The 24,265-nt window shown below is 44.3% G+C and overlaps 1 protein-coding gene across 3 annotated transcripts in view; it reads left to right on the top strand.

Annotated features, from left to right (window-relative positions):
- USP37 (ubiquitin specific peptidase 37) overlaps positions 1-24,265 on the top strand; it is a 465,383-nt gene that overhangs the window by 344,814 nt on the left and 96,304 nt on the right. For all 3 annotated transcript variants that reach the window (XM_033944517.1, XM_033944518.1, XM_033944516.1), the window contains exon 20: positions 11,579-11,745. In XM_033944517.1, coding sequence (XP_033800408.1) covers positions 11,579-11,745 — 167 coding nt within the window. The remainder of the gene's footprint in view (positions 1-11,578; positions 11,746-24,265) is intronic.

The following is a 24,265-nucleotide window of genomic DNA, read 5'->3' as shown; positions in this document are numbered from 1 at the left end:
TTGGGGGGGGGGGGGCACTACTGAGCCCGATAGAAATGGCAGCTTGAATCTGGTGCTCCTGCTTTTATACTTGGAATCCCGGGACTAACATCCCTAAATCTGAAAGGCACGTTTTAATTATATTTGGATATGCTTTATAAACACCTTGTCAGCGTCCATCTACTGCCAACTGGATAATATGTCAACTAACAAGGTTGGAAAAAGACATAAACAGGAGCCCACCTCGCCATCCAAGATGCCATTGCCCTCTTTGGAAGACGGAGGCACGAAGGAAATCTTAGCTGAACTGAAATCAGTGAAAGAATTTTTATCTGATATAAAAGCGGATACAGCCAAAATAAAAGAAGATTCTGTATCGCCTGGTAGACCGGTATAGTTCCTTTATGGATGGGTATTATACCTCACTGCTACCAGCAGGTGAAGACTGAGATCAAACTTGTATATCAGCATAGCTTCCCCCCTACTAATCCAGTCTTCCTCAGTCTCCGATAGCAGGTGATAAGGCTAATTCGGCTCCCCTCTTAGAACTGTTGGAACTTTTGTTTTTGGACTTCTGGTTCCCCTTTTGTGCTGGATTGAGCTTGGACGTGTCCTGTTTAGGGATCTGTTGGACCTTGGGGGTGTTAAACCCGGTGGGTCTCATGCTGGGTCCTTCCCCCCACCTTCCTCCACCTCCCTGCATTTTTTGTAGAGGTGCCTCAGCCGGTTGCCTGCCCCCCAGCTTTGAGAGCCGTGGAGTCTGTTTTGTTAAAAAAAAAAAACCCATAAGAACATAAGCAATGCCTCCTCTGGGTAAGACCTGAGGTCCATCACGCCCAGCATCCACTCACGCGGCGGCCCAACAGGTCCTGGACCTGTGCAGTAATCCTCTATCTATACCCTTCTATCCCCTTTTCCAGCAGGAGATTGTCCAATCCTTTCTTAAACCCCAGTACCGTACTCTGCCCTATTACGTCCTCTGGAAGTGCATTCCAGATGTCCACCACACGTTGGGTAAAGAAGAACTTCCTAGCATTTGTTTTGAATCTGTCCCCTTTCAACTTTTCCGAATGCCCTCTTGTTCTTTTATGTTTTGAAAGTTTGAAGAATCTGTCCCTCTCTATTCTCTCTATGCCCTTCATGATCTTGTAGGTCTCTATCATATCCCCTCTAAGTCTCCTCTTCTCTAGGGAAAAGAGACCCAGTTTCTCCAATCTTTCAGCTTATGAAAGGTTTTCCATCCCTTTTATCAGACGTGTCGCTCTCCTCTGAACCCTCTCGAGTAATGCTATATCCTTCTTAAGGTACAGCGACCAATATTGGACGCAGTACTCCAGATACGGACGCACCATTGCCCGATACAACGGCAGGATAACTTCTTTCGTTCTGGTAGTAATACCCTTCTTGATTATACCTAGCATTCTATTCACTCTTTTAGCGGCCGCTGCGCACTGTGCCGTCGGCTTCATTGTCATGTCCACCATTACCCCCAAGTCCCTTTCTTGGGTACTCTCATTCAATAACACTCCTCCTATCATATAGTTGTACCTCAGGTTTCTGCTTCCCACATGCAGTACTTTACATTTCTCAACGTTGAACTTCATCTGCCATCTCGTCACCCATTCCCCTAGTTTGTTCAAGCCCCAAATCCTGAGGTGTCCGGTCTAAAGAGCTAATTTCCCTTTAAAACTGCCTTTTTACTGTATTTTCTCATCTAACTAGTACTTTTCTTGCAGCTAGAGCGGTTTTCAGCACAATGAGCACTTTTAAAGGGAAAAATTGCTCATTATGCTCCAGATGCGAGGTACTCACTGCTGGCCTGTGCAAGCGTTGTGCAGGCCGGAGCGGTGAGGTAGTCTCGTTGGCAGCGGATGCCAGCGGCCAGGGCACCCTGCCACATGAACCTCGCGAGTTGGGTTCGGGTTGCGGGGAAGCCCAGACTTCTCCCGACACCCACACAGAGGGTACCCCAACTGCTGACGGTCAGGGAGAAAAGGATTCCCTTGCCGCCGGAACGGCTGGGGATTCCTTTTTTGCGTTGGTCGGTTCCTCGGCCTCAGCATCATGAATGTCCCAGGCTTTCCAGCCGCAGGAGCTCCGATTTTGGTGGTTTCCGGTCCAATTTCCTTCATTTCAGTTACCTCAGGTGACCTTCCCCCTTTTCTGGAAATACAGGGGCAAGGTATGGCAGGGTCCCCTGCTGGGGCAGGGGGTTCCTTGGTGCCGCCGGTGGTCTTCCCCCTGAATTTATGTTAGCACTTTGTGAAGCTTATGTACTGGCGGCTGGAGGTTCCGTGTCTACTCCGTGGGTCTTGGGGGGGGGGGGGGGTCCCCCCCCCCGACGTCTTCCCCAGTGCGGCCCAACACAGCGGCAGTTTTGTCTCCCTGTACTCCTCTCTCATCCAAACACCTGAGGGTCTCTTGGAGTGAAGATTTTTACCCAGAGGAGCACGATGTAATTGAGGACCTGGGGGCCTATGAAATAATGGATGAGGCTTCCCGCCGAAGAAACAAGCACAGTGAGGGGGAAGAAAGGTTCAAAGAAAGCAACCAAGATGGTAAAGGGGATGGGACTCCTCTCGTATGAGGAAAGACTAAATCGATTAGGGCTCTTCAGCTTGGAAAAGAGACAGCTGAGGGAAGATATGATTGAAGTCTACAAAATCCTGAGTGGATCGATTTTTCACTCTGTCAAAAATTACAAAGATTAGGGGACACTCGAAGTTACAGAGAAATACTTTTAAAACTAATAGGAGGAAATTTTTTTTCACTCAGAGAATAATTAAGCTCTGGAACGTGTTGCCAGAGGATGTGGTAAGAGTGGATAGTGTAGCTGGTTTTAAGAAAGGTTTGGACAAGTTCCTGGAGGAAAAGTCCATAGTCTGTTATTGAAAAAGAAAGACATGGGGAAAGCCTCTGCTTCTGGATCAGTCAAAGGCCAAAGAACTATATACAAAAGATAAGTGCTTTTTCAATAATACAATCTTTCAAGTCATGCACATATAAAAGTGTGTTAAGGTGGACGTTATGCTATGATTGGGTGGTGAGGTTTTTTGGGGACTTTCTGTCTCCTTTTTCCTCCATGTCTCCTTTTTCCTCCATGTCTCTGAGCACAATCTATCCACTGATTTAAAGTATAAGGATTATGGAGTTCCAAGAGGACTTTTAAGAAGTTACAGCAATTACACTAGCGTGTTTTTTGTTTATTTTCTTGAATTTTTTCACGCTTTTTGATTTTTGAAGTTATTTTCCTTCTTTGTAGTTGTGCCCTGGATCGGTAGCATGAAATGTTTCTCCTCTTTGTGTTTTGGCCAGGTACTAGTGACTTGGATTGGCCACTGTGAGAACGGGCTACTGGGGTTAATGGACTATTTGTCTGACCCAGTAAGGCTATTCTTATTTCTTATATATTTGACGTTCCTGAAGTAAAAAAAACCACAAAAAGAGGAGCACAGAAAGTACTACTGGGTGAAACTGAAAGAAGCCAAGAGAGAGGTACGTCTGGCGAAAGCGCAGGCAGAAAAGCAAATGGCTAAATATGTAAAAAATTGAGACAAAATTTTTTTAGGTATCTAATCTAATCCTTAGGTTTGTATACCGCATCATCAGTGTTCTCCCCAGAAATTTTTTCCAGCCGGGTGGCATGAAAAAGTAGCTGGGTGGGGCGGGATGGGGAAATTTGGTGGTGGGGAAAATTAACCCCCTCTTTTACTAAGGTGCGCTAGCATTTTTAGCGCGCGCAAACCCCTGCGCTATGTGGGAAAATAGTGCCAACTCAATGCTGGCGTTAGCATCTAGCGCGCATGGCAATTCCTCCGCGCGCTAAGCGCACACTAAAACCACTATCGTAACTTAGTAAAAGGAGCCCTAAATGTATACTATTTTTATTAGTTAATTATTATTATTATTTTCCAATGCTCAATATGACTTCCTTTTTTAAGGTTTGACACTTGTGCCAGAATATTTTTACTAAATTTAAGAAGTATTTGCCCTCTTTCAAATGGTATAGAGGTTTAAAAAAGGGAAAGGCATTAATGAAGTCATTAGGTTCAATCTAGTCATTTATTTCTGTATGAATTTAAACAACTAAAAAAAAAAAGATAAATATAGCTCATCCAGTCATACAAGAAATGGCTCTACAGCAAGGGTGCCCACACTTTTTGGGCTTGCGAGCTACTTTTAAAATGACCAAGTCAAAATGATCTACCAACAATAAAATTTTTTAAAAAACACAAAGCACACTGTACGCAGAGAAAATGTTAATTATCATTTATATTCCGCGGGTTTTCAAAGAGGTCAAGGCAGACGATTCTATGCAATGTCACCTGAGGAACAAATATACAAAAATAGACAAATATACCCCCTCCCTTTTTACTAAATCGCAATACTGGTTTTTAGAGCAGGGAGATGCACTGAATGCCCTGCGCTGCTCTCGATGCTCATAGGCTCCCTGCACTAAAAACCGCTATTACGGTTTAGTAAAAGGGGGCCATAGTGCAAAATATAGACAGCAGATATAAATTCTTAAAACAGACACATTTTGATCACTAAACTGAAAATAAAATCATTTTTCCTACCTTTTTGTCTGGTGATTTCATGAGTCTCTGTTTGCACTTCCTTCTTCTGCACTTTCTTTCTGCCCCTCCCCTTTTCTTTCTGTCTCTCTTTCTTTCTCTCTCCCTCTGCCCCCTCAAGCCATTGCGCCAATTTCTCCACTTCCCCGATTCTTTCCCTATCCCCTAAGCCACCATGCCGATTTCTCCCTGCTTCCACGTGCCAGACCAGGAATGTAAAAGCGCCGGTCTCACAAGACTTCATCTCTGATGTCAATTCTTACGTCGGAGAGGAAGTTCCAGGCCAGCCAGGCAGCAATTGGCTGGCCCAGAACTTCCTCTCTGATGTCAGAATTGACGTCGGAGGTGAAGTATTGCGAGTCCGGCGCTTGTACACGTCTGGCCTGGCTCAGGGAAGCAGGAAGAAAAAGATTGCCAAGGCAACGCGATTGACTCACATTGCCTTTGCGATCTACTGGTCAATCGCGCTCGACCATTTGGACACCCCTGCTGTTATGGTATCCTGTCCTGACCTGAGGAAAGGGGTTTAGTCCCCAAAAAACTACCTTATTTCCATTTCCTATTTATAAACTTTAATCAATAGATACAATACTACTTGATTCTACGTAAAGTAACAAAAAAAAATTTTTCTACCTTTTGTCGTTTCTGCTTTAATCATCTTGTCTTCACTCTTCTTTCTAGCCAGCATCTGTCCGCTCTGAATTCCATGCAGCATCAGCCCCTTCCATCCACTGTCTGCCCTCTCCCCGTTCCATATGGCATCTTCCCTCTTTTTATGCTCCTTCAATAAACTGTCTATCCTATGCCCCTTCTCTTCTCCTTTGTACATGATTGATTTCAGCTCTGCCACCTCTCCATTTTTCTCTCTCTGTCAACACCCCGTCCCCTATGCTCTGGCAACTCTCTCTTCTCCTTTCTTTCCTTCACACCCTACAGTCTGGTATCTTTCCTTCCCTGCTTCTCTGGCATCTCACTTATTTCCTTTTCTTCCATCTCTCCCTCCCCCTCCATGCTCTGACATCTTCTCCTTCCTTACCCCTTCCTTTTCCCTTGGTCTGGCATACTTTCCTCCTTCCCTCCAATTCCTGGCATCTCGTTTCATTCCCTCCCTCATCTTCTTTCTCCCTCCAGTTGGGTGCAGCAAGTCTCTCCCCCTCTGCTCCCTTTGCTCCTTCTGTTACCCAAGGTCTGGCGACATGAACTTCTTCAGGCAGCAGCATTCACAATTCGATGCTGTTGCCAACTTCGGGCCTTCTTCTCTGTCGGGTCCTGCCTTCATAGAAACAGAAGTAGGCAGGACCCGGCAGAGAGGAAGGCCTGAAGCTGGCAACAGCAGTGAATTGTAAATACTGTTGCTAGCCGAAGAAGTTCATGACGCCAGGCCGAGCACCCGGGGCATTGCTACTTCCCCCCCCCCCCACACAACCTATCTCTCCCTCCCTCCCATCATGAGACTTTAAACAGCACTGCTCTACTCTAAGTAGGCTGCTTCAGGGCTTTCTCCTGCCGTGATTCCCTCTGGCAAGTCACTGATGAGGGAAGGAGAGAGAGATAGGAGGGTCGGATTGGGTTTGGGGGGGCACCTGGGATGATGATGAGGCTGCTGCTGCTGCCAGCGAATCCAGCAAGGGGGAGGCCCCAAAGCACAGCACTGATGGGCCCCCCTGACCATTTCAGGCCCTAGGCCGGTGCCCATCCTTTAATCTGGCCCTGCTCCCCCCCCCCCCACATATGCCCTGACATCTCTCCTTTCCACTCCATGTTATTGTATCTCCTTTCCCTCCCTCCCATGGTCTTTGCATTTATTTCCTCCTTTTCCTGATCTTCCTTCTTCCTCCTTCCCTCTCTTTCCCCAATTGGGTGCAGCAGCATTTCTCTTCCCCTTCCCCCATTGGGTACAGCAGTATCATCAGCATTTCTCTTTCCTCCCCCCAATTTGGTACAGCAGAAGCAGCATTTCTCTTAACCCTCCCCCCCTAATTGGGTGCAGCAGCATGACTCTTCTCCCTATTGGGTACAGCAGCAGCATCATCAGCATTTCTCTTAAACCCCCCCCCCCCAATTGGGTACAGCAGAAGCACCAGCATTTCTCTTCCCCCGTCCCCTCTAATTGGGTACAGCAGCATTTCTCCTCCCATTCACCCCCCCCCTCCCCGTCTCACACACCCAGCAGATTCGCTACAGACAAAGGCAAGTTGCAAGTTTCCCTTCGTCACTGACCTATCTCCCAAAGGTCAGCAACAGAGGGAAGCTTACAACTTGATGCTCTTACTTACTTCGGGCCTTTCTCGTTGCCGGGTCCTGCCTTCGCGGAAACAGAAAGTAGGCAGGACCCGACAGCGAGAAAGACCCGAAGTAAGCAAGAGCAAGTAAGCTTCCCTCCGTGGCTGGCCTATCTCCCGCATGCTCTGGGGCTCTAATGGTCCGTGCTGGCTTCTCTGCCCTACCCCCCCCCCCACACATAAGTTCCGGTTTCGGAGGGAAGCCGGGTTTGAGTCGCTTGCTGGGTTTTATTTTGTTTAAAGTCAGGCGGGAGTCTTTCGGCGGCTCTTCAGGCTGCACGTTAAGCAGTGGTGGCAGCAGGATTCGGCAGATGACAGCCGGGCGGTAATGTAAATTTGCTGGGCGGAGCGCCCGGCTGAAAAGCGCTGGGGAGAACACTGCGCATCATCTATATTAGTGAAAGGAGGAAGATGAAAAATGGAATTGTGAAACTAAAAGATGCTATGAACCGATATGTGGAGAGCGATGCAGAACAAGCAAACATGCAGAACAAATGCTTCTGTTCTGTGTTCACAGAAGAAATCCTGGAGAAGGACCAAGATTGTCTGGCAAAGCTACACATAAAAATGGAGTAGATTCTGCGCTGTTCACAAAGAAAAGTGTTTATTAACAACTTGAAAAACTGAAGGTGGACAAAGCGATGGGACCTGACAGGATCCATCCCAGGATACTGAGGGAGCTCAGAGAGATTCTGGCTGGTCCTATTAAAGACTTGTTCAACAAATCTCTGGAGACTGGAGTGGTTCCTGGGGTTTAGAGAAGAGTGGATGTAGTCCCTATTCACAAAAATGGTTGCAGAAATAAAGCAGGAAACTACAGGCTGGTAAGCCTCGCTTCGGTTGTTGGAAAAATAATGGAAGTGTCGCTGAAAGAAAGGGTAGTAAACTTCCTAGAATCTAATGGGTTACAGGATCCAAAGTAAAATGGCTTTACTAAAGGTAAATTGTGCCAAACGAACCTGATTGAATTTTTTGATTGGATGACCAGAGAATTGGATCAAGAACATATGCTAGATGTAATTTACTTAGATTTCAGCAAAGCTTTTGACACGGTTCCTCATAGGAGGCTCTTGAACAAACTTGATGGGCTGAAGTTAGGACCCAAAGTGGTGAACTGGATTAGAAACTGGTTGACAGACAGATGCCAGAGGGTGGTGGTTAATGGAATTGCTCGGAGGAAGGAAAGGTGAGTAGTGGAGTCCCTCAGGATTCTGTGCTGGGGCCGATCCTTTTACATATGTATGTGAGTGGCATAGCTGAAGGGTTAGAAGGAAAGGTTTGTCTTTTTGCAGATACCACCAAGATTTGTAACAGAGTAGACACTAAGGAGGGACTGGAAAACATGTAAAAGGATCTGCAAAAGTTAGAGGAATGGTCTAATATCTGGCAGGTAAATTCCATGCAAAGTAATGCATTTGGGGATTAGTAATCGGAAGGAGCTGTATGTGCTGGGAGGTGAGAGGCTGATATGCATGGATGGGGAGAGGGATCTTAGGGTGATAATGTCTGAAGATCTAAAAGTAAAGAAACAGTGTAACAAGGTGGTGGCTGTTACCAGAAGGATGCTGGGTTGTATAAAGAGAGGTGTAACCAGTAAGGAAAACTAGGAATTCACATTTATTTGCTTATCCAAAAATTACTGGTTGCAGATAGAAGACTTTTTTGGATAAGACTCTCACATTCCAAGCAGGTAAACAGCAATTTTGGCTGGGTAAATACATTGGTGAAGCTATGTTGTCTTATGATGCATTTTGTAAAGAAATTAAGTCAGCGCTGTTTGACAAATTTATTTCTTAAACGTGGGTACTATTGTTAGCAAAACTCTACATTGAGTATATCTGTTGTATTTTTAACTATTTGTATTTGGCTGATTGTCCAGCCTTCTTCTGTGTAAACTGCCTAGAAATCGTTTGGTTATGGCAGTATAGAAGAATAAAGTTATGTTATGTTAGTAGAAGAAAGAAGATGTTGATGCCCCTGGACAGGTCGTTGGTGAGGCCCCACTTGGAGTATTGTGTTCAGTTTTGGAGACCGTATCTGGCAAAGGACATAAGAGATGGTTGGGAAGGAAATACAGTCCGGAGGAGAGGAAGTGTGCAGGAGGCAGAAATAAATATTAGATGCACAGTCAGAAGGAAGTGCAACCAGAGACTCATGAAATCACCAGACAACAAATGTAGGAAAAATGATTTTATTTTCAATTTAGTGATCAAAATGTCAGTTTTGAGAATTTATAACTGCTATCTATATTTTGCACACTATTTGTCTATTTTTCTATAGATTTTACGGAGGTGACATTGCATATTTTAAAGTCATTTGCCTTGATCTCTTTGAATAAAAACCCCGAATACAAATGATAAGACTTTCTCTGCGTACAGTGTGCTTTGTGTTTTTGTAATTTTGTGGTTACCATTATGTATTAATAAGATACTGTGTGTATATGAAAATGGATAGAAGAAATTGCTAACTAGCAGAATCATTGCTATCTGTTGGCTCACTGGAATATTTTTCTTTTTGTGAGAATTTAACAAGGAACCTATTCAATGACAGTTGTTTTTGCCTCCTTTTGAGGATTTTGCGGAAATGTGGCATTGTATTGTCATTAAATAGATTCATCACTCACACTGCTAAAGCCTTATTCGGGTGGTGCTTTTCCACAATTTTGCACTCTTTCCCACATTTTAAACATCTCCCTAATCTCATTTGAAGTGAGAGATTCATCTGTCTTTTTCTCCTCCTCCTCAGACGAGATCTCCTCCATAACTTCTTGCTATTGCGTGTGATACAGGTCCATCAGTTCATCGGTGGTCAGCTCCTGACCATGTTCCTTTACCAGCTGTAGAATGTCATCCTCGTTCACCTCTAGTCCCATGATCTTCCCCAAGGACACAATTTCATTGGCAACTGGTGGCTCCTGTTCATGAGCAAACCCCTCCATGTCATATCCAAGAACGCAATTAGACCAGAGTTTTCTCCAAGCAGAATTGAGTTTTCTTGGTGACCCCATCCCAGTCTTTATCGATGATCTAAAAGTAGTTAATGATGTGGAAATTATTTTTCCCAAACTCTCAGAGGGTAAGGTCGATTACCTCGAAGCATCGCTGAAATAGTGCTTTGTTGTAAAGCTTTTTAAAGTTTGAAATGGTCCATGGGATGGTCCATGGTCTGGAGTAGTGGAGTCGTGTTGGGAGGAAGGAATTTGACCTTAATGAACTCGAATTTCTCTAGTAAGTCATGGACTTGTGACCGGGCATTGAATTGCATTCTCTTCTGCTGTAATGTAGGTCCTCTTAAGCATCTTTTTCCAAAAAAGCCCCTTCTCATCACAGTTAAAAACTTGCTGCGGCAGGTAACCCTCAGAAACCATGAGCTTCTGGAACTCAGCAGCAAACATCTCAGCTGCCTTAGCATCCGAACTCACAGCCTCTCCATGCCTCACAACACTATGGATGCCACTTCTTCTCTTAAAGTTATCAAACCATCCCCTGCTCGCCTTGAAGCCTTCTTCGTTTTCTGTCGACATACCTGGCAGTTTACTTATGAGGTCGGCTTACAAGGCCTTTGCCTTCTCGCAGATAAAGTTCTCAGTCACAGTATCACCAAGTTGCTTCTCGTTTATCCATGCAAGATGCAACTTTTCTACATCTTCCAGAACTTGTGGCCGTTGCTTTGATAACTCTCGTGACTCCTTTCTCTGCATCTAGCCTCCTTATTTTTTTCTTTCTTCTTTAATATTATTCAAATCATCGAGGTAGACTTGTTATAACATTTTGCAATGTCAGCCACTCGCATACCTCGTTTGTGCTTCTCAATGATTTCCTTCTTAACTTCCATCATAATCATCTTCTTCTTACCGCCTTCTTTTTCAAACTTCTTCATAGGGGCCATTGTTGCAGTATGGTTATAGAACTATAGAGCAGTCACTACACTCAGATTAAGTACAATCCCGAGCGTCAGACAGAAGAACCATTGGCTTAGTTGTGATAACGTAACACACATATATGTGCTGTACACTTCTCCCTTCGAATCCGCGGTTTCAACATTCGCTGATTTGGTTATTTGTGATTTAAAAAAAAAAAAAAAAAAAAGCAGCATTCCGGACTTTCCCCGCCTCCCTCCTGCTTTCCCCTGGAATCCCTTAAGCCTTACCTGGTGGTCTAGCGGTTTTTGGGGCAGGAGCAAACTTCCTACGCTCCTGCTCTGTGCAGATCACTCATAGGAAATGGCTGCTGTAAGCTCCCTTCATAGTCTTGAATATTATTTGCGTTTTTTTAATATTCACGGGCTGTGAATATTGAGGGAGAAGTGTACTCGTATTGCAAGACCTCGCTCGTTTATCAAGTTAAAATTTAATTAAAATTTTTGCTCGTTTTGCAAAACACTTACACACCAAGTTACTTGCAATCCAAGGTTTTACTGTACTTCAAACATTTTTTTATTTCTATTAAGTTGTTTAGCAGATAACAGTAATAATTTGTAATTTTAAGTCTGTCTGCTCTTTATTTAAAGCTAGCTGGCTTAATATGGCTTTTATTGAAATTTCACTATTGGGATGCCCTATCTTCCCTTTATGGTGATATCCTTCAAAGATACCTTGTTCTGAATCATGCTGGAATTCTTCATACCTACAGAACTTTTCTCTTTCAGCTGACAATATTTTCTTTAGGGGATCATTTTAAGACTTTATTTTTATTTTGCTCGTATGTTACTAAATCGGTCTTGTATATTTCTTTACTTAACCAGATCGTACTAACTTCATTGGTATGACCAAAGATTTTGATGAAAACAAAGAAAACAAGACCCCTGAAGGCTCCCAGGGTGATATCGACTGGTTGCAGCAATATGATCTGGAACGTGAGAGAGAGGAACAGGAGCTGCAGCAAGCACTGGCACAGAGTCTCCAGGAACATGTAAGAGGACATGACTTAAACTTTACCTCATTTTATTTCCTACAACATGATAGCTTTTTGTCTCCCGCAAGATCTCTATCTCCGTTCTGTTCCTGTGAGTTCGGTCCCTGTCCTTGCCCCATTCCTACAAGCTCTGTCCTCATCTGCAGAAGCCTTGAACTCTTTAAAATCATAAGTGTTTGAGGCTTGTGCAGATGAGGACAGAGCTTGCAGGGATGGGATAAGGACAGAACGGGTTGAAGATAGATCCTACGGGGACGGGTACAAATTTGTCCCTGTGTCATTCTCTATGATACAAATTGAAATTAGAGGCCCGGCTATTGCCCATTCTAGTATAATTTTTTTATCTAATATAGCAAATCCTATTTCCGAGTTTATTGAAAGATTTAGTATCTCATCCAGCAAATGTGTGTGTGAGCAGCTTTAAAATGGATAGAAGGAGAGAAGTGGACCATACTGGAGTTGCAACAAAAGTGAAGGGGGAAAAACTACAATAACAGAAGAGGAAGGGGACCACTCTGTGCCTTTTGGAAATCATCAATTCCACATTGACCAACTGCTCCATAGCTGGGACAGAAACAACCTCCTCCATTTCCCAGTCTGTCAGTTCTCCACCGTGTGGCTGAGGAGAGGGCAAACGTACCTCTTTCCCTTCCTCCTTTTCTTCTCTACAAGGATTGCTTTTAGAGAGCTCATAACCATGCCCCCTCTGGCTGGCTGGGGGGGAAGTGAATTGGTTCTCTAGAGAACTGCTTACGTTTGGCAGAGGTCAGATTTCCCTGTTCCTTTCTTAAAGGAACAGCAGGCATTTTAGGATAAAATCTTCTGACAGGATTTACAGGCTCTATACAAGAGTGCAAGCTTTCCAGCCTAACTTTCCCTGTCTCCAGCTGGCTATTCCAGTGATAGTCATAGACTACATGTTCCAGGGCACTGACCTGGTCAGCTCTTCTGCACTGCGGCTGTCTAACCTTTACAGTCTTCACAGGAACAAAACCTCTGCTGGAAGTGGGTTTGTTACAAGACTCTCCATTCTATAAGTTTTGCCAGGAAAGGAATGCTGGAGAATGGTCGGTAGTTTTCAATCTTGTCCTCATCAAGGGAGCTCTTTTTCAGTAGGGGGTTCACCACAGCTCTTTTTAGTGGTGTTGGCAGTTAATTCCACAAGCGAGGAATTAAAAATTTTAGTGGCTCCTTCACTGAGGCCTCTGCTCACTTGTACTATTTTTGCTGGGCAGGGGTCGAGAGGGCAGGTTGTAGGCCATTTTTTTTCAAGAATTTCCTTTGTGGCCTGGTTGAATGAGTCTCAGATGGCTATGCATAGTGGGGAAGAGAGTGTTCTCTTCATTTTCTGGTGGGAGCTTTGATGGGACTGTCTATAGGTCTTGATGGAGACCTTTAATTTTATTGGCAAAATATGTGGCTAAATCATTGCAAATTAGTTGCAACTGGGAGGGCTGGTTCTGTTGTGGGGTTTGCAGTAATGGTGCCCAATTCAGGGGGAAAAATTTCAATTCAATATATTTCCTATTGAATTGATTTTTCGATTCAATTCACTTTTTGCCCAATTGGGCATTTTTTTTTTTTTTTTTCAAACAGCCAGCAGGTTTATTTTTGTAGCCTCTTCACCCACCCTAACCCTTCTCCAACCCCATTTCAGTGCTGTGGTGTAAACAAAACAAAAAAGGCTTTTCCTCTCTCTCTTAGGTCCTAGCTCAAGCTCATTGTCTAACACCAGTTCTGGCAGGATTCCCATTTCAAGTCTGACATATTGTAATCACAAAACAGAAAATAAAATTATTTTTGCTATCTTTTGTTGCCTGGTCATTTATTATTCAAATCATGTTGGTCCCAGGCTCTAGTTTCTGTTCGTCTTCTGTTAACTCGCTGACCAGGGTCTCCTGCCCATTTGATGTTTTCTTCTTTCTCTGTGCTCACAATTCATCTTTCATCTTCCATCTCTGTATCTTCCCTTCCACTGCCATATCCAACATTTCTTTTTCTTTCCCACTATCTACCATCTCACTCTCTCTCTCATTCTCACTCTCTCCTTTTGCCCTGGGTCAAACCTCTCTATTCCCCTCCATGCAGCATCTCTCCCTTCTTTCCCTCCTATATCATGTGCAAGATTTCTTTCTTTCTCTTCTACATGCATGTCTCCTTTGCATCTCCCCCTTCATCTCCTTCACCCCATGTCCAACAATTCTTCCCTCTCCCACATGTGCAGCAGCTTTCCATCCCTCGATGCAGCAGTTTTCCATCCCTCTTATTCTGTGCAGCACTTCTTGATCAAGCCCCCCCCCCTCACCTTGAGACCTAAACTAAACTAAACCTTAGGTTTGTATACCGCGCCATCTCCACAAGCGTAGAGCTCGGCACGGTTTACAGGGTTAGGTTGAAAAGGAGCTACAATGAAGGGTTATAGGAAAGGAGCTAGGAAGATAAAGAGGGACAGGGAACCAAAAAGCGGGAAGTATTAGATTTTTGAAAAGAGCCAAGTTTTCAGGTGTTTGCGGAAGGATTGGAGAGAACTTGAAACTCTGAGCGGGGATGTGAGGTTATTCCAGAGTTCTGTGGTTCTAAAGGGGAGGGATGTTCCTAGTTTTCCTACACGGGATATACCTTTTGTAGAGGGGAATGATAGTTTCAGTTTTTGGGAGGATCTAGTGGAATTAGGGTTAGAGGAATTCCAGAAGAGTGGGATAACGGGAGGGAGGATGCCATGTAGGATCTTGAAGGCTAAACAGGCACATTTAAAGAGGACTCTGGAGTGAACTGGGAGCCAGTGAAGTTTGGACAGGAGTGGGGAAGACGTGGTCGAACTTGCCTTTTGCGAAAATAAGCTTGGCTGCGGCGTTCTGGATTAGATGAAGTCTATGGAGTTTTTTTTTAGTTGGGCTTAAATAGATGGAGTTGCAATAATCCAGTCTAGAGAGGATGGTGTATTGAACAAGGACGGTGAAGTGAGAATGATGAAAGTACGATCTCACTTTCCTCAGCATATGAAGACTAAAGAAGCATTTTTTTACCAAGAAGTTGAGGTGGTCATTGAAGGAGAGAGAGGAGTCTATGATGATGCCAAGGACTTTGCTTGAAAACTCAAGCTGAAGAGTGGAGCCGGAATATAATGGGATGGAGGTGGGTAAATGATCTAACATTGGGCTGAGCCAAAGTAATTTTGTTTTGGACTCATTTAATTTCATTTGTACAGAATGTGCCCAGGAATGGAGGTTCATTATACATGCGGATATGTTCTCAGCGAGATTAGTGAGGTTCGAATTGGTCTCGAGGAGGATGAGGATATCGTCGGCATAGGTGTAGAGAGTTTCCAGGGGGGATAGGTGAAGAAGTTTCAGAGAGGACATGTAAATATTGAAAAGGATAGGAGAGAGGGGTGAGCCTTGCGGGACTCCACATATCGGCTTCCAGGGAGGGGATGAGGTACCGTTTATGTTAACGGTGTAGGAGCGTAAGCGAAGGAATTTCGAGAACCAGTCTAGGACTGTGGAACTTATGCCTATTTCAGAGAGTTGGAAGATTAAGATATCATGATGGACGACGTTGAAAGCTGCGGAGAGGTCGAATTGTAGAAGTACAGCGAATTTGTTGCAAGAATGAAGTTGTTGTACCTTAGAGATTAGTGAGGCTAATAGGGATTCGGTGCTGAAGTTGGGTCTGAAGCCAAATTGGTAGGGTAGGAGAATAGAGAATCTTTCTAGGTAGGATGAGAGTTGAGTGGATATGATGGATTCTAACATCTTGGTTAGGAGAGGGATGTTTGCTATTGGACGGTAATTGGAGGGAATAGAGGGATCAAGGTCGGTCTTTTTCAGTAGAGGGGTTAGTGCAATATGTCCCATTTCGGAGGAGAAAAGGCCCGATGTTAGAGCAGCGTTTATAAGTTTGGTGAGGGAAGCGATGGCCTGTGTAGAGATAGAGGGGAAAGGGTCCAAGGTACACTTGCAAGATTTTAGTTTGAGGCAGAGTTTGGAGATTTGCAATTCGGAAACAAGCTCAAAAACGGTCCAGGATCTGTCGGCTGGAATGGGATTGGGGACAAGTAGGGAAGGGTTGAGGTCAGTAGAGATTAGGGAGTTGTAGGAGACTGTAGGCGGGAAGGAGCATCTTAGGGTGGTAACCTTTTCATTGAAGAATTTTGCAAGGGCATCTGCTGATAGCGACGAGGGGAGCAAGGATGGATCCTTTTTTGTAGTTAAGGAGTGTCAAATGTTAAACAACGCACTGATCTGGTTGTTGGATCTGGAGATTTTATCTCCGAAGAAGTTCTTCCTGGCTTTTTTTAGTAATGAATTGTAATGTTTAATATTGACCCTCCAGGTCTGTCTATCTGAGGGGATTTAGATTTTTCCATTTGCGCTCCAAAGTGCGACATTTCTGTTTCAGCTCTCTATGGAGCGGTAGATACCAAGGAGCCTTTCGGGAGTAGGAGATGGTTTTTGTGGATATTGGAGCGAGGGAGTGATAGATGGATTCGGAGAGGGAGATCCAATTGCACCAGCAGGATTCAGGGTCTGTAGGCTTAGGATTGAAGGAGAGTTGGTTGAGAAATTTGGACCAGAAAAGATTACTCAAAATTTTCTTGCGGAAGGTTATTGAATGGGAGGAATGGGATGGGGATTCAAGGTGTGACATGAAAATGGGGAGGCAAGTAGCCCCTAGGAAGTGGTCAGACCAAGGGACTTGTTCCCAACGGGTGTCATCAATTGAAGTTTTGAAGGCAGTAAGGTCGAGGAAAGTGGTGAAGTCTAATGTATGTCCTTTTTCGTGGGTTGGAGAAGAGGTAGGTGAGGGGAAACCTAGAGAGGTAAGGAAGTTGTTAAATTCGATCGTGTCCTTGCTATTGGTGTCATCAAGGTGGAGATTAATATCGCCAACAATCAGTAGTCTTTGAAATTTAAGAAAGGCATTTGTTATAGCCTCAAAGACGAGATTGGAAGAATTGTTCCAAGGGGTAGGTGGGCGGTATAGTAACAAGATGCCCAATAGGTGAGTGAGGAGTTCATCATTGACAGAGGCAAGCATATATTCTAGAGCGGCGTGAGTGCCCTTCTCGAGGAGCTGGACGTCAAAGAAAGATTTGTAGAGCAGTGCCAGTCCGCCTCTTTTTCGGTTGGATCTGGGGGAGAAGAGGTCTTGATAACCATGGGGGAGGAGTTCGTTTTGTGTAAAAAGATCATCTTTGGCGATCCATGATTCCGTGATGCACAGGAATCCAGGGTCGAACTCGTCTAGAAGGTCCTTCAAGATTTGGGTCTTATTGCATGCTGATCTGGCATTACAATAAAGAGACGGGACTGGGGTGAGAGAGTCAGAGACAGCATTGGGAAGATTGGCTGAGGGCAGGGATTTTAGTGAATTTAGGTTGGCTGGGGGTTTTCTTGAAAGGGGGAATTCTGGTGCGTATCAGCGTGGGAATTCTGAGGCCAGGGCAAATATTATTGGTTTTTGGTGGGTCGAGTAGGTTGAGGGAGGGGGGTATCAGACAGAGGGAAGAATAGAGAGGTGAGCAGAATAGGAGGAGAAGGAACCAGAAGAAAGGATTCGTGGCAGGGTTAGGGCCAGATGGTTGGTGTGTGAGAGTCTGAAGCAGGGGGGGATTAGTGTTAGCTAAGGAAGGGGCAGGGGACTTAATTAGGCTGGCTGAGTGCATAGCCAAGAGTAGGGAAGAAAAGGCGAAACCTTTGGCAGTAATACAGTTTGGCACTGAACAAAAGCATAGACAGTAATAAACTTAGGCATCTAAAACAAGAGCATGGACAATAATAAAAAATATGGAGCTAAAACAAAGAGTATAGACAATAATAAAATTTGGCCCCTAGTGGATCTCGATAAGCCAAGGAGGGGGAGGGCGGTGAGTTAGTCAGAAAGGAGCCACGTTGGTTTGAGCATCAGACTGCAGCTCTCCTCTGTCGGCTCTCCCCTGCTGGAACGGGGGAGGGGTGAAGATGATGCTAGGTGCCCTGCTGGAAAGGGCTCCCGATCTGGCCACTAGTGAAACCGGCGGTTGGTGCCGAACATCGTCAGCGCTGCTCCTCTTGTAATTCACTCCCCTGCTGGAATGGGGGAGGGGTGTAGATGAAGCTAGGTGCCCTGCTGGAAAAGGCTCCCGATTTGGCCAACTAGTGAAGCTGGCAGTTGGTACCGAACACCGTCAGCGCTACTCCTCATGTAGTTCTCTTCCCTGCTGGAACGGGGGAGGGGTGTAGATGATGTTAGGTACCCTGCTGGAAAGGGATCCCGATCTGGCCACTAATGAAACCTTTAAGTCTAATAATTGATGTTCAAAGGAGGGAGCTCAACTGCTAGGCAGCCACCACCAAGCCTCCAAGTTCTCCTTCACCCCATGTCTACCAATTCTTCCTTTCTTCTCTCTCCCACATGTGCAGCAGCTTTCCATCCCTCGATGCAGCAGTTTTCCATCCCTCTTATTCTGTGCAGCACTTCTTGATCAACCCCTCCCCCCCCCTCAGGAAATATGAGATCTGTTCATAAAGTTCCAGGACAGTTTGAGTAGCGCACCAATGGGAAGCTCTTTTGAGATGTGCTAGGCAGTTTTTGAGTAACTTGAAACCTCACAAATAACCTCCTTTTTTCCGTTTGTTGATATCTATTTTTGTCTTCAAGCTTCAGCAGTTTTTGTGAAAGTGTGTTTTCATGATCGGCTATTTTTCAGCAAGTGCGACCTAAGTGAGCAGCGCTACAGTGTGAAATTCTGTTTTAAATTGGGTAAGAAGGCTACAGAAACTTATGAAATGTTAAATGTGGCTTATGGGGAACTTGTCATGAGTCGTGGAAGGTGTTTTGAATGGTATTCACACTTCAAAAATGGTCTTGAATCAGTGGAAGACAATTCACAAATTGGAAGACCATCAATGTCAACTGATGATCATGTTGATCAAGTGAGGGTTTTTGTGCGCACTAATTGGCTGAATTGGCAGAGGAATGCAGCATCTCCATTGGTTCATGCCACAACATTCTAACAGAGAAGTTGGGGATGTTTTCAATTGCGGCAAAGTTTGTTCCACGGTTGATGACCGATGATCAGAAGAACAATCCAGCATGTTTGCAACCTATCCTTGAAAACTGGAGAGGTACCAGAGGACTGGAAATTGGCGAATGTCACACCTATCTTCAAGAAGGGATCAAGGGGTGACCCCGGGAACTACAGGCTGGTGAGCCTGACTTCAATTATAGGGAAGATGGTGGACGGCATTTGCGAACACATCGAGAGGAATGGCCTACTGAGAACTAGCCAGCACGGATTCTGTAAGGGAAGGTCGTGCCTAACGAACCTTCTGTACTTCTTTGAGGAAATAAGCAGTCGGGTGGACAATGGGGAACCCATAGACATCATTTACCTCAATTTTCAAAAGGCTTTCGACAAGGTGCCACATGAAAGGCTGCTTAGGAAACTGTGGAACCACGGGGTGGGAGGGGATGTGCACAGATGGATCAAGCACTGGTTGTCGGGTAGACTGCAGAGGGTCGGAGTAAAGGGCCAATATTCTGACTGGCGGGGAGTCACGAGCGGTGTGCCACAGGGATCGGTGCTGGGGCCGTTACTCTTCAATATATTTATCAATGACCTGGAAAAGGAGGCAAAGTGCGAGGTTATAAAATTTGCAGACGATACCAAACTGTGCGGCAGAGTTAGGTCCAGGGAAGAGTGTGAGGACCTGCAAAGGGACCTGGACAAGCTGGAAGACTGGGCAAACAAATGGCAAATGCGCTTTAACGTGGAAAAATGCAAGGTCATGCATATAGGGAAAAAGAACCCGTTGTTCAACTACAAATTGGGGGGGGGGCATTGTTGGGAGATAGCAGACTTGAGAGAGACTTGGGTGTGCTGGTGGATGCATCACTGAAGCCATCTGCACAGTGCGCAGCAGCCTCAAAAAAAGCCAACAGGATGCTGGGCATCATAAAGAGGGGCATAACAACCAGGACGCGGGAAGTCATCATGCCATTGTATCGAGCGATGGTGCGTCCACATCTGGAATACTGCGTTCAGTATTGGTCGCCGCACCTCAAGAAAGACATGGCGGTACTTTAGAGAGTCCAAAGGAGAGCAACGAAACTGGTAAAAGGGCTGGAACACTGCCCATACGCCGAGAGGTTGGATAGGCTGGGGCTCTTCTCTCTGGAAAAAAGGAGGCTCAGGGGAGATATGATAGAGACCTTCAAGATCATGAGGGGCATAGAGAGGGTGGGTAGGGACAGATTCTTCAGACTGAGGGGGACAACAGGTACGAGGGGGCATTCGGAGAAACTGAAGGGAGATAGGTTCAAAACAAATGCAAGGAAGTTTTTCTTCACCCAAAGGGTCGTGAACACTTGGAATGCGCTACCGGAGGAAGTGATCAGGCAGAGTACGGTACATGGATTCAAACAGGGATTGGACGGATTCCTGAGGGATAAAGGGATTGTGGGATACTGAGAGAGGTGCTGGGATGTAATACAAGTATAGAAAGCTAACCAGGTAATAAGTATAGAAAGCCAACCAGGTCGTGCATGGGCAAGACCGGAGGGTGAGGACTTTGATGGGAAGATAGGACTTTAATGAGAAACCAAGGTGGCAAGGGGCCCCTTCTGGTGATTCAGACAGGTCGTGACCTGTTTGGGCCGCCGCGGGAGCGGACTGCTGGGCAGGATGGACCTATGGTCTGACCCGGCGGAGGCACTGCTTATGTTCTTATGTTATGTCATGTTATGATCTGTCAGAACCTTCTTGAGCAGGCAAGTGAAGACGAAATTATCCAAAATGCTTCCATTAAACTTATAACTAAAACTAGGAAATTCGATCATGTAACTCCTCTTCTTAGGAAAGTGCATTGGCTTCCTATATCTCACCGGATAACATATAAATTATGCATACTTACTTTTAAATCCCTGTTTTATAAAACTCCAGCATTCATTTATAAATTATTAATCCCTTATATTCCAAATAGAACACTGAGATCCAATGAACAAAATCTATTGACGATCCCTTCTCTTAGGGTTATTAATACAAGACGGCAATTTATTTTTTCTGTTACTGCACCTCAAATTTGGAATTCTCTCCCTATTTACTTAAGGGAAGAACGTAATCTGGAGAAATTTATGAGTAATTTTAAAACTTTTCTTTTTAAGGATGCTTTTGATAATTAGTTAGCAGTCCGCTGGTTAAATTTTTATTTCTATTGTTTAATATTATGACTTTTGTTTTCCCTGCCTTTCGTTTTTTACCCTTTTTAACCCTTACTTTTCTTTAATGATTTTGTATTTCATTCTCCTTTTTCCTTGTGTTCATGGTTTGTTAAGTATGTCTTTTAGTCCGCTCGGATGTAAAATATTGTTAAGTATTGTATTGTCCCCCAAATACTGTAATTTTTTAAAATGTTCATCGCTTAGAAATATGATTAAGCGATTAATCAAAAATTTTATTAAACTTGAAACTTGATAATGATAACTGGATGACATTGTAGATAATACGATGAAACCTTCCGCCCAATGTGTGGCGGTGGCCAAAAAAGTAAACAAGATGCTAGGAATTATTTAAAAAAAGGATGGTTAACAAGACTAAAGATATTATAATGCCTCACCTGGAGTATTGTGTTCAATTCTGGTCTCCTTATCTCAAGAAAGATATAGTGGCACTAAAAAAGGTTCAAAGAAGAGCGACCAAGATGGTAAAGGGGATGAAACTCCTAAAAAGGTTAGGGCTCTTCAGCTTGGAAAAGAGAAGGCTGAAGGGAGATATGATTGAAGTCTACAAAATCCTGAGTGGAGTAGAACGGGTACAGGTGGATCTATTTTTCACTCCGTCATATATTACAAAGACTAGATATCAGAACTGTTTCTTGGCAGCAGCTGCTGGTTGACTTGCCGCAGACTGCTGACGTCGAGTTCCGCCAAAGTGTGATCTGACAGACGAGGAAAGATGATGTGGAAGATCCTGAGTACAGGCGAGAATGCTGAAAGGGATGAAAATTTAAACGCCCAGAAGGGCAGGACCTACTCCCAGGTAATGCCTTGGGTTGACGATTCTGAACACTGGCCATAAAGTCACTCTTGCCAAACAGAAGCTGATCCTTGAAGGGCAACTGGATTAAAGTAGCCTTAGAAGATGATTCACCAGACTGTTACTAGATTCAGAGCATCCTGCCAGCCAAAACAGAATAGGCGCCAAGCTTGGCAAAAATGTTCAAGATGTCATTCAGGGCATCAGCCATGTAATCCACACCAGAGATGAGAAAATCCAAATCTCGAAGCACCACAGTGTCAGGATCAAGATGCAGCTTGGAGTGGCATGCCCAAGCCGTGAAAGAGGAGGCCGTCTCCTCTTTCATGGCTTTGACCCCAGCTGCGGCCGAATCAAACACATGCTTAAGGATAAAATCTACACCTTAGTCCTGGACATCCTTCAGGATCACACACCCCAAATTGCTAGCGAGAGTCGTGCATTTGGCAATATGCGCCACCGAAGAATCCACCTTCGGAGAAGTAAAGCGTTCGTTAAAGCCATCTGCCATGGGATAAAGCCATTTATTTCAAGGGACCCTCAGAAGTATCCCAGATATCTGTAAGAATCCATACAACATCAGGATGATCAGGAAAAGAGGTATATTGTAGCCTCTGGTCACTCATAAGGGAACATTCAACAGAGACTGGCTATTCCGTCTGTAGCTTAAATTCCTGCAGAGAATCAGAGATTAAAACCTCAAGGTGTGCTGGTTTGAAGAATCTGCACACAGTGGATTGGTAGCATGGAATGTTGCTACTCTTTGGGTTTTGGCCAGATACTAGTGACCTGGATTGGCCACCATGAGAATGGGTTACTGGGTCTGACCCAATAATGCTATTCTTATGTTATAGTGATGAGACATGGATCTACGGTTATGACGTGGAAACCAAAGCTCAATCGTCTCAATGAAGAACCAAAACATCACCAAGACCGAAAAAAGCTCAGCAAATTCGGTTGAACGTCAGTGATGTTAACAGTTTTGTTTTATGTTTTTTTTTTTTGCTTTTTTTTTTTTTTTTTTTTTAATTTACAGTCATGGAGTTGTTCACTATGAATTTCTGCCAACAAGGACAAACTGTCAACCAAAATTACTATCTGAAAGTGTTGAAATGACTCCGTAAGAGAATCAGGAGGAAGCGGCCCGAGCTTTGGAGGGAGCAATCGTGGTTCCTGCATTACAACAATGCGCCCGCTCTTGCCACCATCAAAATTTGAAAATTTTGCACAAAAACTGTGAGTTCTTCCCCAGCCACCTTGATCTCATGACTTGTCCCCTGCTGACTTCTTGTTTCCTAAACTTAAATCCACACTGAAAGAAAAGCGATTCAACAATATTGAAAACACAAAGCAAAATTTGATACAGCAACTTTTGGTGATTACTAAAGATGTGTGTAAGGACTGTTTCCAGAAGTGGAAATGACAGGGAAAAGTGTATACATAGGGAAGGGGAGTACTTTCAAGGGGACCCAATGGAATAAGTTGTAAAATTGTTTAATAAATTTTTATAAAATCAGTCCTGGAACTTTTTGAACAGACCACATACATTTTCATGGAAGGGGTAAAAGATGGCTGGAATGCCCTCTGGAGGAGGTGGTGAAAACAAAAATAGAAGATTTCTATGTTAAAAGAAAATGGAATCAAAACAAAACTTAAATAACTTTATGACTAGAGTGAGCTTTGATGGCAACGCCAGTGGTTGGGAAGTAAAACCGATATGGGAAATTCTCGGACTGGGAGAGGGTGACTAGCGGAGTGCCCCAGGGCTCGGTTCTTGGGCCTATCTTGTTCAATATTTTTATAAACGACCTGGAGGAGGAAACAACTTGCAATATAATAAAGTTTGCAGACGATACAAAACTATGTCGGGCTGTTGACTCTCAAAGGGACTGCGAGGAACTCCAGAAGGATCTGAACAAGCTAGAAGCATGGGCAACAAAGTGGCAGATGAATTCTAACATAAACAAATGCAAGGTGATGCATCTAGGAAAAAAAAACAAAGAACACGAGTATAAGATGTTGGGGGTGACATTAGCAAAATGCGAACAAGAAAGGGATTTGGGGGTACTGATTGACAGAACCCTAAAGCCTTCGGCACAATGCGCGGCGGCAGCGAAGAAAGCAAACAGGATGTTGGGCATGATTAAGAAGGGGATCACGAGTAGATCGGAAGATGTAATAATGCCACTTTATAGAGCAATGGTCAGACCGCAATTGGAATACTGTGTCCAACACTGGTCTCCATACCTCAAGAAAGATATAATTCTGCTGGAAAGGGTACAGAGGAGAGCCACGAAACTTGTCAAGGGATTGGAGAATTTGAGCTACAAAGAGCGCCTTAGGAAATTGGGATTGTTTACCCTTGAGCAGAGAAGACTGAGAGGGGATTTAATAGAGACTTTTAAAATAATAAAGGGATTTGATAAAATCGACCAAGAAGAAGCATTGCTAACTTTTTCGGATGTGACACAGACAAGAGGTCACAGACTGAAACTGAGT

The sequence above is a fragment of the Geotrypetes seraphini genome, chromosome 5, assembly GCF_902459505.1.
Source record: "Geotrypetes seraphini chromosome 5, aGeoSer1.1, whole genome shotgun sequence".
In the NCBI taxonomy this organism is placed as follows: Eukaryota; Metazoa; Chordata; class Amphibia; order Gymnophiona; family Dermophiidae; genus Geotrypetes; species Geotrypetes seraphini.
The sequence above is the reverse complement of the archived record's forward strand: the minus strand, read 5'-3'. Positions and strand labels throughout refer to the sequence as shown.